Below are 23,589 nucleotides of genomic sequence, written 5' to 3'. Positions count from 1 at the left end.
CTAGTCTGAGAAATCAGTCCGCACATTACAAAACGAAGTGAAACGTAGTGTGTGAAGAGTCTGATGCTTGCAGCCAGGCAATCGTTGTCCCACACAAGTCGCCACACTCTGCTAAACAGATGTTATGCTCTTATGTGTTTTGCCAAGTCCCCCCCCAAAAAAAACGACTGTGATTGGCCAGTACAGTTGTGCCGAATGCTCACCCAAAACATGATTTATGAGACTGTGGCAGCCTGTGTGGGACAACCAAGGCATGGATGTGTTTGTAATGACAATAACACATTCATTAAAATAAACACTTTTGACTGCAACAGATAGTGTAAATGTGATAGGCTTTATATGGGCTCCACTCTATGCTATGAGGGCTGCTGGGTTCTGCAGGGGAAACTGGACAACATTTCTGCCTAATAGACCCCATGGACTAGCCTCGTAAACCTGCCGCTTCCTGCAATTCTGATTGGATTCCTGGTGAGCAAATAGAATGTCGCTCCAGGAGGAGACGGTTTACGAGGCTACCCATGGCCATGGACAGTCATTTGGGACCAATAGGCCTATAGGAAACTGAGCCTAGATGTCATTTAGTGTGGAGTTGTCCTTTAGTCCAGTGTTTCTCAACCACTGTGCCTGGGGACCTTTGGTGTGCCCCTGAAAAGGGTCAAGTGTGCCCCTTGAAACTGCTTGAAACTCGCCTGTTCAGAGAGGGGTGGAACCGGGGAGGATAGCGTGTACCTCCACATGCGTTACGCCCCCCTGGTGAAGCTCCTTAATGTCAGGTGAAAAGAAGATGGTGGCATGACGGATCGGGTATCGGAGGAGACCCGTTGTTGTCTTTACCCTCCCAATGACTACTGTGGGGATTAGCAGGGATAGGTCTAACGTAGAGTATGGGGATGGGGGAATTGGCTTGACACTAAATTGGGTATATGGGAAAAAATGTTTTCTTTTATTATCTCTTAAGGGCAGGGTTTCTCTAATTTACAACTGAATGTGTACGTACCGTGATCGCTTCAGATCTTGTGATATTTTGTACCAATGATTATTGTGATTGGAATGTGATTTGGGGTGCCATCACTATGTGTGTACCTGCCTCATTGTGACATTGTACCTTAATAAAAAAGATTTGAAAAAGAAACTGCTTGAAACCAGTAGGCCTATTGTATTTTACTAGTTTATTTAAACTAGTGAAAACAGCCGATCTACAAGCACACAACGCCTCGCACTGTGTGCTTGTAGATCTGCTGTTTTCACTACTGTTGTGCGACAGCCTTGTATGATGAAGCAGGGCTTTACTTTGCGAAGAAACGTTGAAACTTGGAGATACGAGGTTTCTTCCCGACAGTGACGATATTTACACCCCTGTATTATGCTGGTGTGCCCATGGATTCTTGGGACATGAAAAGTGTGCCCATGCAGAAAAAAGGTTGAGAAACATTGCTTTGGTCTGCATCAGCTCCCAGCTTTAGCGTTGGAGTTGGGATCGGGGGTTAGGTTGGGGTCAGCGCAGGAGCCGCCGGGAATCAAACCGGGAACCTTCTGGTTTCCAGAAGGCCACTTGAATGAATTCTATAATAGATATGAACAGGAGGCCCGTTCACCGTCACGCTCAGAGAAAGCGAGGCACTCTGGCATGAGTGATTGGACAACAATACTTTTACCATGTAAGCCTTTCCCTCTAGAGAGAGAGAGAGAGAGAGAGAGAGAGAGAGAGAGAGAGAGAGAGAGAGAGAGAGAGAGAGAGAGAGAGAGAGAGAGAGAGAGAGAGAGGTGTGTGTGTGTGTGTGTGTGTGTGTGTGTGTGTGTGTGTGTGTGATCCCATAGTTCAGAGGTACGGCCCGCTCTAGTTGGTTGTCATGGAGGAGTGGGCGTTGTTAGCTGAATTAAGATTATTTTAATAATATTATTATCTGTGAGAATTTGCTCTTAATTGGTGTTAGCAGGCTCAGATTGTACAAACTATTTGTAGAGTACAGTGGTGTAAAGTAACACCAAAGACAAGTTTGATATTTTTTTACTTAACTTGAGTATTTCCAATTCATTTCTAATTAGGCTACTCCACCACATATTGGATCCAAATATTGTACTTTTACTCCACTACAATTATTTCAGAACTTTAGTGACCACCTTGTAGATTAATTATTATTACAAAACATACATTAAAGGACAACTTTGTTTTTTTACAACAAGGGTTCATATTTTAGATTGTAATTAGAGAAAAGAAAAAGTGAGTGTTAAAATGTTTTCATTTGCTTCGTTCTATTTTTTTATCGCGTTTACCGTGCTAAAATGTGGGGCATGCGTACATATGGGGGCATGCGTACAAGTGGCTAAATATGTATTTTTAGACACAATAAGCCAGCAGTTTCTTTATTGATATTTACAGTAACACTTCTAGCCCCCATAAGTCACATCCAACCATGAAAGGTTGCTTTGTATCTTGGGAATGGGCTTATTCTGTGTAAAATGACATATTTAGCCACTTGTACGCATGCCCCCAACAACTGAAATAAGAATCTCTAAAACAATAGAAAGAAGTAAATGAAATAATTTTAACACTCATCTTTTATGTTCATTAATTACAATCTAAAATATGAACCCTTGTTGTAAAAAACTTAAGTTGTCCTTTAACTACTTCTGCCCGGTCTACAAGCTCACAATGCGTCGGCATTGTTTTCAAAAAGATTTGTACACATTTGAGAACTTGAAATAGGACATTCTGCATAATGAGTAGGTCTACTGAGTAGCCTACTTTTCCTTAAGTACCTTTTGATATCACTTTTACTCAAGTAGGCCTTCATTCTGGAATTGCGGACTTGTAACAGATAAAGTAGAACAGACAGGGGTCTTCAACAGGGGTCCGGGACCCCTAGGGGGTCCTCAGAGTCACTACAGGGGGTCCTCCAAATCTTTGTGTGACCTTTTTTCTCCTTTTTTATATTAACCACTTGAACCCTAGTCCATATTCTGAGAACTTTAGCCAAAAATAGCAGATCTACAAGCTCGCCTTCCAGCTTGTAGATCTGCTATTTTCAACAAAGAGGTTTGGTGTAGAAGGGGAAAAGAGCAGACTAAGTAGGCCTACAGAGTGAAATGTCACGTTTATTAAGTATTGATGGTTCAATTGGTTAGATATCTGAAAACACAAATTGACATGAATCCAAATTACACTGATGATTGTGCTGTCAAACAATGAAACTATATGGAATCTATGAACAGGTTGTGGGGGTCCCTGCTTCATCTCTCTCTCAACTATAAGGGGTCCTTGGCCTGAAAACGTTGAAGACCCCTGAAATAGAAAGTAGAAAAGTAAAACATTTGCATACTTTTTCCACCACTGTCTGCAAACTATTTGTAGAGCTAAAAATAATACTGGGCGGGCGGTTGCCTTGACAACTGCCAAAGCCAAACCAATCACAGTGGCCCTCCGGGCTATGGGAAAAAAGAAAAAGAGAGAGAGGAGAGAGAGAGAGAGCTCCAGTTCCACCCAGTTGAAACATCAACGGGTCCAGTAGTTCATGTTAACGCACTGATCGTTGAATAGTTTCTTTATAACTTAACGGACAGAATGTCGCACACCGTGGTGACAACGACCACCACCACCTCCTCTTCTTCAGATGGAGGCTTTCTAAACCTGGGCTACTGCCGATCCGTGCCGGGCCTGCTGAAGATAGCACAGATCGTAAGTTTTTAAATTAAAGTTTTAAATCTCTTCTCACAGTTCTCTGGGTTGGTTGTCGCTTGGCGAAAAGAACACATCCACAAGCTCACGACGACGCGTCGCTTCTTGGGACCTGTTGGTCTCTCTCTTCTACTTGGGAATCACAAGTTGGGACCATGCGATCGTGAAAAGTTAAAAGTCTATCAAAGTAGCTACTTGAGTAATTCTGATTGTATGCAAATGTATTGTGGGGCTATTCCACTACATTCAACATTTAGTTACTTTTCGGGTTTAGATTATTAATAAAAATGTAAATCCAAAATAGGCCTACTGATGATATATCATAATCCTCATGTTTGATACCCACCCAGTAAGTCAAAATGAACTCCACACAACATTAATTAAACATCAATAATCATAATTCAATAATATGATAGGCTATAGGCTACTGTATGTGAGTATGAAAAGGCAACTGTCCATAATGACTACTTTTACTTTTTTACTCCGCTGCTGGGTTGAAGTCATATTTATATAGGCTATATGCACTGTTTTAAATATAGCTAAACAGGACATGGAATTTGTCTTTGGGGAAATGAAGCAGCTGTTATGAGACAGAGATATGGGGATATGATCATTACTGTACTACCACAATAACTATAGCTCTATGGAAGACCATTTCATAAGAGCTCTGCAACCAGGCTCTATGATGGAGCTTCATCAGAGAGAGAGAGAGAGAGAGAGAGAGAGAGAGAGAGAGAGAGACCATTTCACACACATGCATTAAATAGGAGCTATAGTCAACTTTTTCTTGAAAAACGGATGCTAAAATAAAAATAATTTTTCGAAAATATTTTATAAAAAAATAAGCTTCATATTATGTGTTTCTATTCAAAAATTACCACAAAAAGCGTAAAATAATGATAAAATAATCATTTTGGCCATTGTCAGACCGACACCGACACTTTGTTTACATTCTAGTCTATAGACTAGGATGTAAACAAATGAATAGCTCCCCCTGACCTATGCTGCATACTGAAACCTGTACATGCTGATTGACAGTCAGTTGTCAGCCCATTCAACCCGGCTGTGTGTGTGTGTGTGTGTGTGTGTGTGTGTGTGTGTGTGTGTGTGTGTGTGTGTGTGTGTGTGTGTGTGTGTGTGTGTGTGTGTGTGTGTGTGTGTGTGTGTGTGTGTGTGTGTGTGTGTGTGTGTGTGTGTGTGTGTGTGTGTACTCTCCAAGTAGGCATTAAGACAGGCTGTCCCTGGAGTGCCATTAACTTTGTCCTTGCCATCAACGGGTGGATTAAGTGGTTGTGTGACTGTGCACCACCCAATGTACTATCCCCAAACCCTGTCCAGGGCTATGCGGACGACGTACAGCTAGCCTCTCGGGAGGAGAGTGTTGTTAAAAACATGCTTGCGAGAACAGACAGGTTTCTAGACTGGTCAGGTCTAGAGGCAAAAAACACCAAGTGTGCTGTTCTCTACCAGAGGCGTAGTGGTGGCAACCGCTGGTATAAGTCTAAGGCTGATAAAAGCCCTGAGTTCACCATCAACTCACAGCCCATCCGTGTATATGATCTACACGAGTCCTATAATTATCTAGGGCATAGATTTAATATTGCAGGGGACTGGAAAGAACAGGTTGAGTACATAACATCTGAATTTACAGCTAGGCTGAACCTGATCGATGCTTCACCACTACCACTGCTGATGAAGTTGGAGGCTATTAGGCAGGTTGCCCTGACTAGAGTACAACATCTTTTCTCCAACGTTCACATAGCATGTAAAACACTCAGTGACCTAAACGATAGTATAGTTCACTTTGTGAGGAAATGGTTCGGACTTAACACCCACAGCACCAGAGACATTATTTTCCAGTCAAAGCAGGACGGTGGGTTTGGCGTGCCGAACATGGAGTGGATTTATAACGCCACAAGGCTGGCTCACCTAACAAACATGTTGAACAGTGATGACAAAACTGTCAGGGAACTTGCTAGATCATCTCTGTTTCTAGACATGAAACGGCGTAAAGTGCCTTTGGCAGCAGAGGGCGATCCAGGCTTCCTGGGGTTCAGAAGAAAGCCCAACCTGAAAATGGACTCAAATGCTACTGGGTTTGGGGTATCGTCAGACTGGCCTGACCTCAATGACCTCTGTGTGAGAACTGGAATATCCCTGAGCTGGGCTAGACCTGACTCGGAAACAGTGGCAGTTTCTGAGGACATTATTACCAACTGTTTAGTCTCAGTAAGGGCTACCGTTATTGATACACAACATCACATATCACCAGTTACTGCACGGAAGCACCTCATCATGTTACAACAACAAGAACAACAACAACACTGGACTGGTTTAAAACTACAGGGAAAGCTAGCTTGCCTCCCTGATGCAGACCACACAGTATCACATACAATATACAAGAACAATGCAGTTGATGAGGATATAGTCATCTTTACAGCCAAAGCCAGATTACAGGTCCTTCCAACCAGACTCAATCTCTCCCTGTGGTACCCTAACACATTTCCTCCTCATTGTCTGCACCATGAACACACTCCAGTTACAGAAACACTGTCACATATTCTTAATGGCTGTCATGTATATAAGGGAATGTACATTGCTAGGCACGACAGAATTGTTGACCTATTAGCTAAGGACATACGCTCATATGTTTCATCATCTGCCAACATGTATACACACTCACGTGTTTCAATTGCCATGTTCACGCACAATAATGAAAATGATGCCTTTTCAGATGTCACAGCTAACACACCAGATATTGTTGTTGTTGATGAGGACAGTAGAGAAGTGACCATTTTAGAAGTGGCATGTACATTTGACCACAGTCTGGAAGAGGCATTCCTTACAAAGGCACTTAAGTACCAACGTCTTAAGGATGCTATCTTACAACTTGGCTACAAGTGTAAACTACTGGTGTTTGCATTTGGAAGCCTTGGTAATGTCCATAAATCAGTAGTGAGGGGCCTGCAGATTGCAGGCATGCCCAAGCCAAGAGCGAAGGCATTGGCAAAATTCTGTTCAGTGTCTGCAATAATTGGCAGTCGCCATATATGGAGAAGGCGATGCTTCCTGTACCCATGACCTATACCCTAGCACTTGTTGTACAGCTTTTTCCAAGTTTGCTCATCCACTATTGTTTGCGTTCAAGAACTTCTTGTTAAATGTGAATGCAAATAAAGATGTTAAAATGTGTGTTTATACATTATGCTGAGCATGTCTCTGTCCTTACAGTTGGTTGCATTAGAATTCTCTATAAAGGTGTTGTGTTGGGGGGCACGGTGGTGCAGTCGGTAGTGCTGTCGCCTCACAGCTAGAAGGTCCTGGGTTCAATTTCGTCCGGGGACGCTGGGGGTGAGTTCTCTCCTCCGCGTCATCAGCGCCCACACCCTAGGTGGGGTTGGCGAAAGGGCCTTTCTGTGTGGAGTTTGCATGTTCTCCCCGTGTCTCCTATAGGGTAGATAGTAGATACCCTCACAAAAACATGCAGTAATCCTGGTATCTATACTGCCTCCCCCTGGCTAGCCAGGGCGCCTGATGGAGGGGAGAAGGAACTGGTTGGAATAACGTGTTCCTTCCACTTGCTATGTCCAACCAGGGAAGCTCCCCCCTGTCAGGTGATAAGAAGCGGCTTGTCACTCATGCACAGAAGGAAGCATGAGCTCAGTTCGGGGCTCTCACTCCCCTGGTTGGCAGAGGGAGAGCAAAGCCCTGGATTACAGTTTAGGCAATAGTGTGTGCCAACGGTGACGCAATTGTAGTCCTTAGCGGCCATTTTTTGGGTCAAAACACAGGTGTTTCAATTGTTTGATTGCATAGAACTAATGCTCTACTTCAGAACACCTGTGTAAGGCTGTGTTGACCCAAGAAATGGCCGCTCTTAGAACTACATTTGGCACACCCTATAGGCACCAGGTGAAAAAATGGGTAACAAAATTGTGGGATAAAAATGTAGATAAAAAATGTTTTGTGTTGCAATGAGAACGAGAAGGCCAGTTAAATGACTAACGTGTGTACGTGTGTGTGCGCGTGCGTGCAGATCACTCTCCTCATAGCCTTCCTGTGCGTGCACTGTGCACGAGGATGGACAGACTACCACTCCTACCGGTACTTTGAGGTGGTGACGCTCTGGTTCCTGTTCGCCTTCCTCATCTTCTTCCTCATGTACGTCTTCAGGCTGCAGAAGAAAATACCCTGCATCAACTGGCCTCTCACTGTAAGTACAGTAGCACTGTGTGTGTGTGTGTGTGTGTGTGTGTGTGTGTGTGTGTGTGTGTGTGTGTGTGTGTGTGTGTGTGTGTGTGTGTGTGTGTGTGTGTGTGTGTGTGTGTGTGTGTGTGTGTGTGTGTGTGTGTGTGTGTGTGTGTGTGTGTGTGTGTGTGAACCCCATTAGAACCTAAAACCTGAGGCCAAGTCTTCTAAATCCTAACAGTTTTCTGAAAAACCTACGTTGCCATATATATCAGTGGTTCTCAAAACCTTATCATGTCAAGGACCCCCGAAATTATGTGTTTGGCCGCGGACCCCCATCTCCAAATACTGTGGCTGTGGCTCGGGTCGTGTGGCCGCTTGACAAACGGAAGGTTGCCAGTTCGATCCCGGGCTCCCCCAGAGTTAGTGTGGAAGAGTCCTTGAGCAAGACTCTGAACCTCTAGTTGCTCCCGGTGAGCAGGTTGGTGCCTTGCATGATTTCCTCCGCCATCGGTGTATGGATGTGTGTGTGAATGGGTGAATGTAATGCACAATCTCTGTAAAGCGCATTGGATAAAGGCGCTATATAAATTTACCATTTACTGTATTTTGTTCCAGGGCCAAAGATTTGATTTAAAAATGTTCGCTTTGAAAAATATATAAATTCAAAGATGTGCACACATTTTCATGATAAGAAAAATAGCAGATCTACAAGCTCATAGTGCGGCACAAAGTGACGTGTTTGTCGTGTTATGAGCTTGTATGTCTGCCATTTTTGAATAGCCAATCGATGTGTTAAATATATCTAAAACCTAAAATGATACAGATGCTTCCCCGGTTTTAATGGGTTCATTTTGTCATGTGCGCGCGTGCGTGCCTATGTGTGTGTGTGTGTGTGTGTGTGTGTACGTGTGTACAAAGGCTGATCTCAAAATTCTAAGAACTGTAGAGATAAAAAGAATGCTGCCTTGGTTTGAGAAATGCTCCAGAAAAGATGTCCATGAAAGAATGAAAGCAGTGTTTAACCACTTAAAAGGGCATGAACCCCAAAGGCTGATTGTGTACTTTGTTTTCCAGTTCAGAGTAAACACTACAGCATTTTAAAAGCAACTCAGCTGCCTGCTGATAATCAAAATAATGAGCAGCACTTTGTGAGCTTATTATTACTAGTCCTTGCCCGGTCAAACACAATGTGCTCCAAATGATGTGCAGACAGAGTTTGGGTTATGGGGTGTGCACAGTTGTTGTGGTGTGTACTGAGGTGAAAGTATCGGCTCGTAGGATAGTAGGATTTAAGATGTATCAGTGATGTCAGTCATGTCCAAATGTGGGCACTGTTTCAGCATGGATATCAGACAGACAGACAGACAGACAGACAGACAGACAGACAGACAGACAGACATTTGGTCGTTTGTTATGTAGGATTTCCTTTTTCTTTTCACCTAATGACGGGGAAATAGGGAGCCCAGGTTGACTAAATTACTGAGCTACTATCACTAGAAGTCTGCATTTAAAGCTTTTATGGTGGTACCATATTGGCAAACCATACAGGCACCAACCGTCTTCCTCTTGCTGCTGCTACGCATTGGCAGCAACAAGTGGCGGAAAATGTACCTAAAAACCACACTTCCCACAAGCCACAACTTGTACACATACTGTAACTGACTAGAAACTCAGCCTCTAAAAGTGAAAGTCACCTACAATATTAGAATGCCATTTGAGTAAAAGTCTTAAAGTATCTGATAACAAGTATCAAAAGTTTTCTGAATTCAGTACCTATATTAAAAGTAAATGCTATTAATATAAACATCAGCCAGACTTTTCTCTCTCTGAGCTGAGCTTTATCAATCTACCCTACATACTATACTGTCCTTCAGATGAAAGTGTTCAAATTAACAAAATGCATTTTCGACAACCATTTGCATTTTCCACCCCTGCCAGACAGTCTCTCCTCTCTTTAACCTCTCAGCCATGGACGTGCAGAGAATGTTAGAGAGGAAGGGGCTGACATTTCTAAAAGGGCCTTTTGGTGGAAATATTGAAAATAGCCGACCTCCAAGCTCACAGCGCGTCGCAGGCTATTTTAGGTACTTGATTGTGGAGATGTGACGAACGGCATGGATTTCTACACAGTGAGGGCAATTCTTTCAACATAAGATGCTGCATTCAAGTTCAGGAGAGTTTGGACAAGGCAATTCTCTTGAATGCTGCCTTCAGGTATAGCATGGAAAGAGGGACATTTGTATTTCTTTCACCATAGTGAAAACTGCATTCATGGTCTGGAGAGTAGTGATGGGCAATCCCGTTCATTTCAGTAAACGGATCATTTCGTTCACGTTCACGGTAATGATCCGTTCAAAAGATTAGTTCAAAAGACTTGTTCATAGCGCGATCGCCCCGTGAAAACACAATCGCGGGAGCGTTTTTATTTCGTCGCGAGCAGCCCGCCGTCGCGTCCTGTCTGCCGGCCGGGGCTAATAGGGGGAGAGGCGGGGGTGTGAACGAAAGTGTGAACGACCCATTTCAGGGATTTGAACGAATCGTTCACGAGTCATGCTAATGATTCGATTCTTATGAACGAATCACTCATGAACGACACATCACTACTGGAGAGGGCACTTTTTACAGACGGATAAAAGGGCAGGGACTCAAGCCCCCTTTGATATCTATGTGTGCACGTGCCTGCTCTCTCAGCTACGGCTGCTCGAAATAACGAACATGGAGGACGGAGGTCATTGTTGAGACATGAACCTCAGCGTGGTGGTGATGCAACGGGCGGGGTCTTGCATCACCTGTTTCTGCTTTATTTCAATAGTGACAGTGATTTTGAACCCATTTAGGCCTGAGGTCAATTCTAACAACGCCTTCTAAATCCTGATCTACGTTTTCTGAATTCAAAAAATATTATTTCAAAACATAAAAAAAAAAACAGAAATCCCCAAAAGCATAAATAAAAAAGATGCAATGATTTCTCTATGTAGTGAAAACAGCTGATCTACAAGCTCACAACGTGACGCTTTGCTTGTAGATCTACTCTTTTCACTAGCTTGGCTCCCAGCTCCCAACGTCTTCATTTCTCTTTTGGGTCTTGACCTGAAAATGTTTGGGAATCACTGCTGTAGCCTACATAGCATTAAGAACCCCAAAAGGGCTTCACTGAGGGCGGATTCACACTGCAATCCGTTTGATTAGAACTGATTCTGAAAACGGTTGCTGGTTCACGCTGGCCAGCATTCACATTGGCAAAGATTCTCCCTCCCTGGAGACCACTAGCACTATACATCCTGATCCTATAGGTGGCGGTATGCACATAGTGCCTCGCCAGTGAATACAGACGTCATCAACTATGCGACATTACTGATTCTGGTCGCCAAGAAATTCAGGCACGAAAGTTGATGTAACAATCCAATGCGCCTCTTCATGTTTCCGACGCGCGACAGCGCAGTGTGGAACCATAGAGTTATAGTGTGGAACAGTGTTGCAGTGGTCTTGGGTCGTGCGCCCCCCGACGACCCAAACCTTTTCTGAGCCGGGGTCTCGCACCCCCCGAAGTTCACACCTCGACAACTGTTTAACAAAGAAACAAGCCTATTTGCATATCAATAGACCTGTATAGTAGGTGTCGAGTGATTCGCTGATCTACAAGCTCACAATGCCTCGCATCCGCGCCGCGTTGTGAGCTTGTAGATCTGCTATTTTCCAGGCACAGAAACTTGCAGAATGATGAGTCCAGCGCAGCACAGCGCACGTTATTATTTGTATTATTTAATAATCAACGTAGCCTACAATTGAAACGCTTTCACAAGCCACAGTGTGGCTTAATATTCACATTAAGGGTAACAAGCACGTCAAGCAGGCACAGCAGTGCACACCGATAACACCGTTAAAACAAATAAAACTTCTCCGCTAGGCCAACTCTGCCCCGTCCCAAGCAGCGCGCAGTAGAGATGAGACATTCGCAAACGATTCGGCTCTCTTGAACGGCTCTTTTAAATGAACGATGGGATCCCGTCCACAGTCGCGGGACACAGAGCAATGAGTCAGTGTCGAGAACGGTATCAGAAAAAACGGATGGGGGAGGCACAGCTCATGGACGAGAGCTAGCAGTTTGGACATGTCATGGACACAGGCTGCGAAACACAAACAGCATTTGGATTACAAAAACACTGGAACAATTCAGAAGCACTTAATTAGAAAATGTAACTAGTAGACGTGTATGTTAATCTGACATTAGTAGGCTAGATTGTTTACTTCTTGGACTTGGACATGCGTTTGTGCTGTGGCAGGTTATTTAATATGGGATTTTGACAGCTTGCTTCTTCCTCTTAACGGAGCACCGTCCCGGCTCCGAATGTTTTAACGGAGCGGCGGTTCTGGACGTTCCGTCTCACTTTCACCCCTGCCAGTGCGCTGGTGCGAGACAATAAATAACTGTTCGCCAATTGCTACTTCTCTCAATTAGAAGTACATGCCACCAGTCCAGCGCACCGCAGTAGTAGGCTAACTGGTGATATAAAAAAATATATATTTTCGACTCCTCGACTCAAACAATTGGTGTCGATTCGCGGGGCTTAAAACGACGCAGAAGACAGCCCTACAAGCAAGCAATCTCTCTGTTAGACCAGGCCATGTCGACAACTGTTACCCAGTGTTTATTTGTGGCGACGCCTGACTCGTCGACTTTATATGAGGTCATTTTCCGTTTTTGTGGACGGTTGCTTCACACTGCAGCTCACCGGTCACAATGCAGTCTCGAGACTACCTCTTGAGGTGGTTTCGAGGCTATCCGTTTCTGAGGAAAACCGAGGCTTCACACACTGTCAAAACATCTGCCAAGTAGCCTCGAGAAAGGTCCCGAGACCGCAGTGTGAATCCGCCCTCACTCAAACGCTTCCTAAATGGGTTAAATCTTTGCTTCTGGATGTCCCCGAAACCAAATATCTTGACTTGAGATGAGGAAAGGCAGGTTAGTTAACCAGGCACATTGAAGAAGGCATTTTGTGCGCATGTGGTACCACACGCACCCTGACCGTAATTTGACAAAAAATTATGTAATTGATATAAAAAAAGTTGTGACCACAGAGGGCAGTTATTATTAACCACTCGGAAGCGTGGGTCAACCAAGCTGTGTAATAGTTTAGTAATACATACAGTACATAGTTACCGTATGCGCTGATTATGTGGCGGAGGAAGTTCAGCTTCCTCTGTTTGAAGAAAACAGGCTTGTTTTACTGTTTGCTTTGAACACACCTCTGATTGGCCAACGCCCCTGCCGACAGTGAAGTTGAGATGTCAGAAAATGAAGAAACAGTTCCCGGGGTGTTGGTTGTTGTTATGGGGGAGTTAAGTGTCAAATGTATGTGTCAAAACAAGCGTTAAATAGCTCTATATTATGATGATAATCATTGAGTGTTGGCTCAGGAACAGCGGTCTCCTCATCTCTCCAGCTCTATAATGAACAGAAAATGCATTTTCGGGCCGGGATACCAATCTTATACTTGAATGAAAAAGCTCACAATCGTGACATTTGTTTGTTATTAACTTTTTTATTTTATTCAAAGCATGAATGTTACATGTAGAAGAGTTAAACAATTATATTATGAATAAAATGTGAAAACAAATGAAATCACAAGATAAATGTACAAACAAACAACATACAACAACTCAAACAACAACGACAAGACAAGAAAAGAAGAAATAAAAAAAAAAACACCCACCTCCTTTCCCCAGACCAACACAGAATTTAAAATAGTGCATGCCTGTGCCAGGCTGTTAACTTACCACTGTAGTGAATCATATCCTTGAGCTTATCTGCTATTCCCGACCATATAATAAAGTTGTCCTCATTTGCTCCGTGTAATCTTGCTGTCGACTGCTCTAAATATACAATATCTAAAAAGGTTAGAGACCACTGGCGAAATGTTAAGGTATGAGGAAATGTCCACCGCATAGCAACCATCTTCTTAGCCACTACAATCGTGACATGATGTGATCTTGTAGATCTGCCCCCAAAATCTTTTGAAAGTGTTTGCCTCACAATGACATGCCCAAAAAAGGGACACCAGTTTTAAAGTGGTTTAAAAAGATGCCAGTCAACTGAAAAGTAAAGTAAACCCATGAGTGGCATGTGTCTGGTGTAGGAGTTCTTAACCATGAATGTCATGTGTCTGGTGTAGGAGTTCCTAACCATGGATGTCATGTGTCTCGTTGTGTAGGAGTTCCTAACCATGAATGGCATGTGTCTGGTGTAGGAGTTCCTAACCATGAATGTCATGTGTCTCGTTGTGTAGGAGTTCCTAACCATGAATGTCATGTGTCTCGTTGTGTAGGAGTTCCTAACCATGGATGTCATGTGTCTCGTTGTGTAGGAGTTCCTAACCATGAATGTCATGTGTCTGGTTGTGTAGGAGTTCCTGCACTACGCTGTGGGGACGCTCCTCATCCTCATCGCTTCCATCGTTGCCTCTGTGAAGAGCGGCGGCTGGTCTGAACTGGTGGCTGGATCGGTAAGTACATCACAGTTCTTTAACCACTTTAACCATTATTTTATGCTTTAACTACTGAAAAGTAGCAGATATACAAGCTCACAGCGCGGCACCGTTTGAATTAAATTATACAATTAAATAATCGAGTGATCTATTGTCTTGTCTTGCAGGTGTTTGGTTTCATCGCTACATTCCTGCTGGCCGTCAGTCTGTGGACTTCTTACAGAGTCACTTGTGGCTCCCAGCAAACAGGTAAACACTGACCCCAGGCCAGCTACATCTGATCCTTTGTCAATCACATCAACCTACATTAATACAAGTATCAGATCCTAGATCAGAGGACGCACAGAGTGGAGCTGAATAGTAAAACTATAACCGCTGTTTCTTGACCTTGATGGGGAACATCATTTGGTGAAGGAAACATTTTCATAACGAGTTATGAAAACACTAGTCTTGTGTAGCCAGACAACTATTCCACAATCTCCGAATGCTAAATAGAGTCTGGAACTACAGCTCCTGAACGGCGAGTAATGGAAGCTGGCATTTTTTGCTAAGCAGCAAGCTTTATAAATATGCTTAGATGATTTTTATTTACATCAGGATAAATGTGCGCAAAACAAAACGGAAGTGTGGAGGAGGCTTCACTTCTGCTTTATCATTATACTCATCATAAGACCTCCGTCTCCCCAGACTGTATGACGGGAGCGTTTTCAAATCGTGGGGGTCAACAGTCTGGCCATGCGAGACTATGAAAACACAAACACAGTGCTGAGCAGTGTTGCATTGGTGAGTGTAGTATATCCGGTGGGACGCTTAACACCTACACTACAGGTCACAGTGGACCACTGACCTGCATCTCTAGACTCATTGCTATGTTTATTCACGCTGGTGTGACACAGTGGCGTCAGTTCAGAAAAAGCTAAGGTATGGCAACATGACTGGTGTCTTGCACGCGCGCGAACAGGCATGATACATTTATTTTAAGTACATTTTATTTTTTCCCCTAGTTTCTACAGTTTCTTGGGCTGGATATGGCAGCCTGGAACGGTTGTTCAAGTGCAGCTAAACTTGGCATGTTAGTAAACATTGCACCTGTGCAGCTGACCTGCGGAACCTGGGAATATACCATTTTGTCAAGATGGGGAGAAAACAAGCGTGGAGAATATAATTATAATACCTTCTTAAAGTGACCATTTTGTAAAACTTTGCATTTGTAGTTATTTTACTGTAATTTAACAACATAATAACAGAGAGACATTCATGGATTTATATTTAAAAGTAACTTTCATTTTCCCCCTTGGACCCAGGCTATGGCAGCTGCATACCCCTGCCATACCCAATTGACGCCCCTGGTGTGACACCCGGCAGTCGGCAGCCTTTGTAAACTTTGTTGAGTTGTAAAATGAAGGGTTGATTTTTAATCAATGCATGTGCGTGCGCATGCTCCTGAAAGATCTCTGGGCGGACGGTGTGGTACCGCATGCAACTCTGGTGCAGATGCAGATGCAACAAGAACATGTGTTTTTTGGGGAGGGGGCGGGGGGGAAGCAGGGACGCTACTCATAGTGAAAGAGTTATGTGTGCCCAGAGGGGTGTGTGTGGTGTGGGGGTTGGAAGGCTGCTGACTACACAGTGTCACTATGACACTACAGGCCTACTTCCTGAGCCTAGACTCAAAGTGAAATGGTGTATTTGTACAAGCGTTGAATCGACTGCCAACAACATTGGGGGCTTCGGTTACTTTCAGAATGGGAACAACAGCATTGGGGGCTTCGGTTACTTTCAGAACGGGGGAAAGGAGAAAGCAGTGCATTGGTAGTGAAGCAGGTTGGTGCAGCTGGTCATCATGGAGGTTGAATCTGAGGTTAACTGCTTATAAGCCCTTAATGGAGCTTGATACAATGGGATGCATTGTGAGTGACCCGTTGTGAGCTTGTACAGCCAAAATATGGACTCCAGGGTTTAATTAATTAAAGGACAGTGTTCTCCTTTTAATTGGGATGTTTTCATGAAAACACCACCATCCACGCACGGTGCGTTCTTGTATGGGGACTTGGAGAGTCCCTGCCGCCTACAGAAGTAAACGTAAGCTCAGGGGTGACCCTGTGCCTTTGCTGTGGCTGCTCCTAAGCTGTGGTACAACGTTCCTTCTCTGTCAGATCTGCCCCCTCCGTTGAGGTTTTAAATCCAGGCTCAAGACTTTTTTCTATTCACAAGCTTTTGAATCCCCCTGATGGTTGAATGTGTACTTGAATTTGTATCTTATTATACTTAATAAGGGTTTGCTTTGTTGTTTTTAACATTTCACTACTACTATACTTTGTTTATTATTGACCGTTCCGCGCTGCTTTAATATTGCTTTGTTTGTACAGCACTTTAGAACAATGATAGTTGTTTTTAAATGTGTTATATTAAAACATTTAGTTTCGATTTAGATTCTCTGCCACAAGTAAATAATCTACACAAACAAGGGCAAGCATGCTTTGCTGGCAGATTGCCAAACCGACATGCACAGGAAGAAAGTCTGTGATGTCATAATGGCACAGTGGAGCCGGATCTCTCTAGTGGGGGTGTGTCTTTTTCCCCCTGTTCACACGTCCGTCTCACCCTTTCCACCAGGCTGAACCGGATGGCCGGCTTGAATTAGCCTATACTAGACCAGTGATACATACGAGGCCAAGCTTTTTAACTTCAAGGACCCCCCCAGTTTGATATGCAAATTGGCCACGGACTCTGGGTCTGGGATCTACACACCTTCTAAAATAATTTTGTATACTATTGTGCTGTGTTCTAGGGCATTCACCAAATATTCAAATATTCGAATATCAAAGTCACTATTCGACGTTGTTCACCGAAGTAGAATATTCGCTTTTTTTTTCTCTCTTTAAAAAATATATAGTTTATAAAGCTTGGCTAGATAGGAAGTCATAAGAATGAGTTGTCAATGCCCCTCAAACCTTTTTAGGCCATGACCCCCAAAATAAACATATACTTGAACAGGGGACCCCCACCCTGACAAGCACTTGGAATTGTAGGTATTATATTTAATGTGACTCGGTTCCGCAGATAAATATTGTGAAAATAGCCGATCTACATGCATGCTCACAACGCCTCGCAACGCGAGGCGTTTTGAGCCTCTTGCTTACTTAATATTTGACAGTTTGGCCAGTCCTGTCGAATATTTGACTATTCGAATACTTTGAGGTCGAATAATTTGAATACTAAAAATCACTATTCGTGAATGCCCTATTGTGTTCACATTTCTGGCAGATACAAAGGATGCATATTTTTTAGCTTAGTATATTTGTAGCTGAACAATCTCAACCTTTGTGTATACGTAATGACATATCTTTGCATCTTCATGTTGCTGGCTTACGATGAAAAAGAACGGTAGCTTGTAACTTTGTAGCTGCCAATGGGGTCCATTTTGTCCACTTCCCGGAGCCAACATTGAGAACCTTTGACAACCCCCTCTTTCCTTGGTGTTTTGCCTTGATTGTGCTTAAACCCTATCATTTAACTTCACTAAAACTCTGTCTAATCCTAACCCCAACCCTAATCCTACCCTCACAAACACTATGCCTAACCCTAACCTCAACCCTTGCAGAAATAATGCCTAAACCTAACCTCAAAACCCTGTCCGCCTGGGCGAAACACCTGGAAAAGACTTCCTCCCACTAAGTTACATAATCAATGTGTCGTCCATTGTACCTAGGATACTGACATGGTGGTGAAACAAGAAAACGTTAAAAGTCGTATTCACATCAAATGATGAATGCTGTTGTTGTCTCCTCTCCTCTGCAGGTGCAGCAGTTTAAAGAGGATCTTATTGGATAATGTTACAAACTACAGAGGTGATGGACAGCTGACCTTCAGTAGGACCAGTGACCTCAGAACAGCTGTAATTAAACACGTGCCACACAATAACCAAACCTCCATAACAGAGACGTTTAATTTCACCCTAAGCTACGCGTTTTCAAAGCCGGACAACCGTTTCAGTTCTGACTTTTGGCTGAATGTAAGCACTTCTTGAGCCTAATTTGCCTGATTTTGATATGCTGTATGAAGGAAATTATGAATTAGATTTTGAACCTCTTTGCCAGACATTGTTTTTAACTGGCGAGGAGGAGAAGTGATTTAAGTTTTTATTTGAAGAAGAATGTTTTGGAGTTGTGTTGCTTTTCTACGCATATTAAAGATGGGGTGCCATGAATTCTGTTCCCTGCTAAAACATGATCATCAGGTATTATGATTATACTAGGAGGAAGACTTTTTCCAAAAAAGTGTACAGAAAGAGTTAAAATTAGGTTTTTATGTGGCCACACCCACCCCCGGGTGGTGACCCAGCTGAAGTTAGCCACACCCACAGTGTTGGGTGTATGGTAAAAGGGGACGGGATTATTTTATGATGTCATTTTTTGATCAGGCCTTTTGACTCAGTGGCTTTCAGCTTTCAGGAAGAAACATAAATACACAGGGAAGAAGACAAATGTGCACATTATAACCATACCCTGGGTCTATTAGAGTAATGTTAACTCCATAGACACCTAATAAAACGGAAAAAGTACAAAACTATGGCACCACCTCTTTAAAAAAACTGCTTTGAACTGTTTGGATTTGTTGAACGTTATGAATTGACGGCTCTCTAAGTCAGCTCTGATTGCTCAGACCAAATTAGAAATGGGTCTTGAAGGCCGTTCACAAGTCACAATAAGAACGATAACTATAAACTAGGAAACTGGCGAGTGATATCATTGGGATCACCTTCAGAGCCACCACTGACTTCAGACTGTGTATGATGATAGTGTTATGATGTGCTGTGAGGCTGTTTGTCTGTATATGCATGCTGCCGAAAAGAGAAAAATATCTAGCTACTGTATTTTCTTATTTTTATTTTTACATTTTGTTTTTGGTTGTTTTCTACAAACCATTTCAGTATTTAAATGCTTTATTTCCTTTTTATGTCGGGCTGTGCCGATATCCACTGGACAACAAAAAGAAAAACACATTTCAAAGTATGGAAAAACAACCAAATATTTTATTAAAGTGTTGTTGTTTTTTTCACAATATGGAGATGTCTCTGTTTTGCATGAAGCTGGTGCATGATTGTTCCCTAAGCTTTTTTTTTTTTATCCCATGATTTTGTAACCCATTTTTTCACCCAGTGCCAATTGCCTAAGCTATGTAATCCTGACCCCTCATGCTTCCTTCAATGCATGAGTATAGTCCAAGTTGTTTCTTTTCACCTGACGGGGGATTTCCCTGGTATGGACGTAGCGCGTGGAAGGAACACGTTATTCCAACCGGTTCCTTTCCCCTCTATCAGGCACCCTGGCTGGCCAGGGGGAGGCATTATTGAGACCAGGATTACTGCATGTTTTTGTGAGGGTATCTACCATAGGAGACACGGGGAGAAGAACATGCAAACTCCACACAGAAAGGCCCTTTCGCCAACCCCACCTAGGGTGTGGGCACTGATGGCGCGTAGGAGAGAACACGCCCCCAGCGCCCACAGATTTGATTTATACTTATAAAGTAGCCAATCTTCAAGCTCACTATGTGTCTCACTGCAACATGTTGTGAGCTTGTAGATTGGTTATTTTGGTGCGTGACACTGACCATGACTATGTATAACTCAGTCAGAATGCCAAGGGTCAGAGAATGTTGTTTAACCATTATGTTTATGTCTCTTTGTTGGCAGATGGTTGATTAAACTATATGCATTTAATTGTCAAGGAAACACAATCTCATAGTGACTAGGGTTGGGGATCCTTAAGCAATACTATCTCTTAACGGTCTGATTCATTAACGGTTCCCTTTAATGATTCCTATTTCATATCATTTTGGACCTTCATTATAATTATTGAAAAATACTTGAGCGGGTTCCAAATGGACCCTTACAGGTCTGTAACTTTGCGAGTGTACAGATGGTTCCATTTGTACACTCAGAGTTATGGTGAAATTGACCTTGAAATGAAAAGTATTGTAATTGTATAGCAGCAGGAGTCCACCTAGCCTACCTACCAGTTCTGAACGGTTCCCGAAATAGTGACAGTGATAAAATCACAACTGTAAGAGCCCTCCCTCTACTATTCTATGATAGCATGGCAACAGTGCTGTCGCCATGGTTCCAGGAATGTAAACAGTGCTGTTGTCATGGTTACACTTCCTGTAAGACTATATATTACTAGCTTAACAGCAGGACTTTTATACAACAATACCAAATAGAAACAGTTGTCATGGAAACCACCATCAACCGGTTACCATGGGAACCAACATCTAACCGGTTACCAAGGGAAGCAACATCTAGCTAACTTAATGGGCGGCACACACACACACACACACACACACACACACACACACACACACACACACACACACACACACACACACACACACACACACACACACACACACCCCATGAAGTTTAGTTGAAAGTGAATTAAGTCACATCAGTTCTAAAAGACTGTTAAGACTTGCAACTAAAGTGATTTGCATTAAGATTGATATAAAATCACATAAAAAATAAACAGACTGTATATACAACATGAATAAAGGGAAGACCAGTGGAAATACATTGTTGGGTTGTTTTTAACTTCTCAATGACCTCAAGCTAGTGATAAGCCTTGTCCTTGGAGCACAGAGCAGTCTCTCTTTAAAGGTCCTTCCTATGTCTTTGAAGTGTCTCTAAACATTCAGGCTGACTCCAGGCCAGCAACACAAACTGTGTACATCATTTATATACTGTAAACACGCAGTGTTTATAACGAAGGAGCAGTGACTGATCCACAATCAGTTAATGCATACATTCATACATATACATGGTGGGAATAGAACCTCTCACTGTGGCAGTGACTTTAGTGCCTTGCTCACAGACCCGGGTTCTATTGAATTGCTGTTAGCTTTCCTGTTCACTGTTATTGAATGAGCGAGCGAGCTGCAGCTAATGGCAGCAGGACTCATGCTGTGTATGTATTGTATACATCTATTATATATTCTATATGTTCAGTACATTGATATGCTGTACAGGTGGGTTTGTACTTTGTGCTGGTGATGGGGAGAGGTGATGGAAGTGATTAGCACATCATCAGTTACTGTAAAGGCTCTTTTCACCACGTTTAGATTTTGGCCTTGATTGTTTGGCTTTTAACGCCTAAACACCATTTATCTTTGCCAATGTTTGCCAATTTTCACATGTATTGACATACCCAATAGGGAGAGGCTACTTGGTTGTACGTGATCAAAGGGGTATTTCACCTGAAACCAAACAATTAACAAATAATGTGTCTACGTCTGAGACTCCTGTTCCAGACCTTTAAATCAAACCAAAGTTTGAACCTCTCATACTGCTGTGATGTGAGTGAAATGAGCTTTAAGCAGAGTGGAGACAGGGCTGTTGGGTGGGGCCTGCATTTACTGGTGATTACTGCTCCTCATATTTACTCTAGTCTGGTGATTACTGTTACTCATATTTACTCTAGTCTGTGGTTCACTGCTGCTAGTCTATAAACACTGTCTGAACACACAAGACCCCTGTGGGTCCATTTGGTTTCATTTTACACTCTCAAGAGTTAAGATCTTACCAACTCTCCATCATTTAGCTGGGGACCACCTGGGACCCCCTCAAGGACCACTGGTTCAGAGAAGCACTGCTATAGTGTGATGATGATGATACTGCTTAACCACTTTCAACCGGTGTCATCATTATAGGACAATGGTTCTCAAAGTGGTGTCCACTGTCCAGGGACTCTGTGGGTTCCTTCAGGGGGTCTAAATTGACCCATACGAGTCTGTAACTCTGGTCCATTTGATTCCATTTGTACACCGTCAGAGTTAAGGGGAGACCTTGAAATGTAAACATTTGAGACACTGTTATAGGCCAATGGTTTTTGAAGATTTTGAAAATAGAAGACCTACACACTTGTAGCTCGGCTGTGTGCAACCAACGCCAATCCATCCTCAGCTGAAGCTCATGCAAACAGGGCTTGAATAACCGAGTTGTTCTATCATTAGAGCAGGGAGGAATGGAAGGAGTGAGGAATGAATGTTTGTTTGGATTAGATAGAGAGAGAGAGAGAGAGAGGTAGGTATGAGGTAGGCTATGGGAGGAAGAGAGGAGGGGCTGGGAACTATGACTCATGGTTCAGCACTCCCTGGGACTCACACTATGGACTCACACACACTCGCGCACACGCACGCACGCACGCACGCACGCACGCACGCACGCACGCACACGCACGCGCACGCACACACACACACACACACACACACACACACACACACACACACACACACTATATATTTACATCACTTGTGGGGACATTACATAGACTTCCATTCATTTTTATGCAAGTCCTGTGGCCTTACCCTAACCTCTATCCCTAAACCCTAACCTTAACCGTAACCGTTGTGGGGACCTACTATTTTGTCCCCACACTGTCAGAGGTCCCCTGCAGGTGACTGTGTGAACATGCGTTTAGTCCCCATAAGTATAGCTAGACAAACACACACACACACACACACACACACACACACACACACACACACACACACACACACACACACACACACACACACACACACACAAAAAACAGGTTCTCTCATCTTGTTCTATTGATCCAGGATTTATTCTTATGGACAACGTTTTGACATTCAGGCATACACTGTTGTTTTACTGTTGTGTGTGTATTAATGTTGTAGTTCTTTATTTTTATAAAGGGTTCATCACTTCAGGTTGACAAAGAGCTCCACCTACTGGACGCTTAGTGTCATGGCACGACATAATCTTTTTGCATGAACATAATTTACGGTCAGTTTAACTGTATCTGGTTTGTGTGTCATACATAGAATGCAGTTTAAAACGGTGTTTTCCAAATATTGGGTTGCAATCCCTTTTTTATGGGTCGTGAGTTATCCATTCTCTTTAACCTTTTTCCCGCAAAAACCTCTCCTACAAAATGTCTAAATGTTGATTTTGCAATTTGATCTGCAAGAATTACTATTTTCATTATCATTTTATTCATATTGATTCACATTGTATTTTTGGTTTAGGTTTTTTGGGGTCCCAAAGACATCAAAAAAGCGTTTAAAGCGTTAGTTAGAGAAGGACAGGGCAGGCTCCAGGGTCCTGAGTTCACAGCCAAATAGGAGAACTATTAAAGTGAGTTGAACTTCCACACACTGACCTCCATGTGAGCACTGTACTTATTACTTTAAGGCAGTGGTGTAAATTAACAAAGT

General features: G+C 43.0%; 1 protein-coding gene across 1 annotated transcript; it reads left to right on the top strand.

The window, feature by feature from the left end:
* The first annotated feature begins 3,519 nt into the window (after positions 1-3,519).
* On the top strand, positions 3,520-19,418 carry cmtm7 (CKLF-like MARVEL transmembrane domain containing 7). Its single transcript, XM_080744961.1, has 5 exons — positions 3,520-3,676; positions 7,713-7,889; positions 14,272-14,370; positions 14,520-14,601; positions 18,154-19,418. Exons 1-5 carry the CDS (start codon positions 3,563-3,565, stop codon positions 18,165-18,167), a joined length of 486 nt encoding a protein of 161 aa, XP_080601087.1. The 5' UTR covers positions 3,520-3,562; the 3' UTR covers positions 18,168-19,418.
* Positions 19,419-23,589: the final 4,171 nt, after the last annotated feature.

Source organism: Nannobrachium achirus (assembly GCF_963921795.1).
Source record: "Nannobrachium achirus genome assembly, chromosome: 2".
Lineage (NCBI taxonomy): Eukaryota > Metazoa > Chordata > Actinopteri > Myctophiformes > Myctophidae > Nannobrachium > Nannobrachium achirus.
The sequence above is the reverse complement of the archived record's forward strand: the minus strand, read 5'-3'. Positions and strand labels throughout refer to the sequence as shown.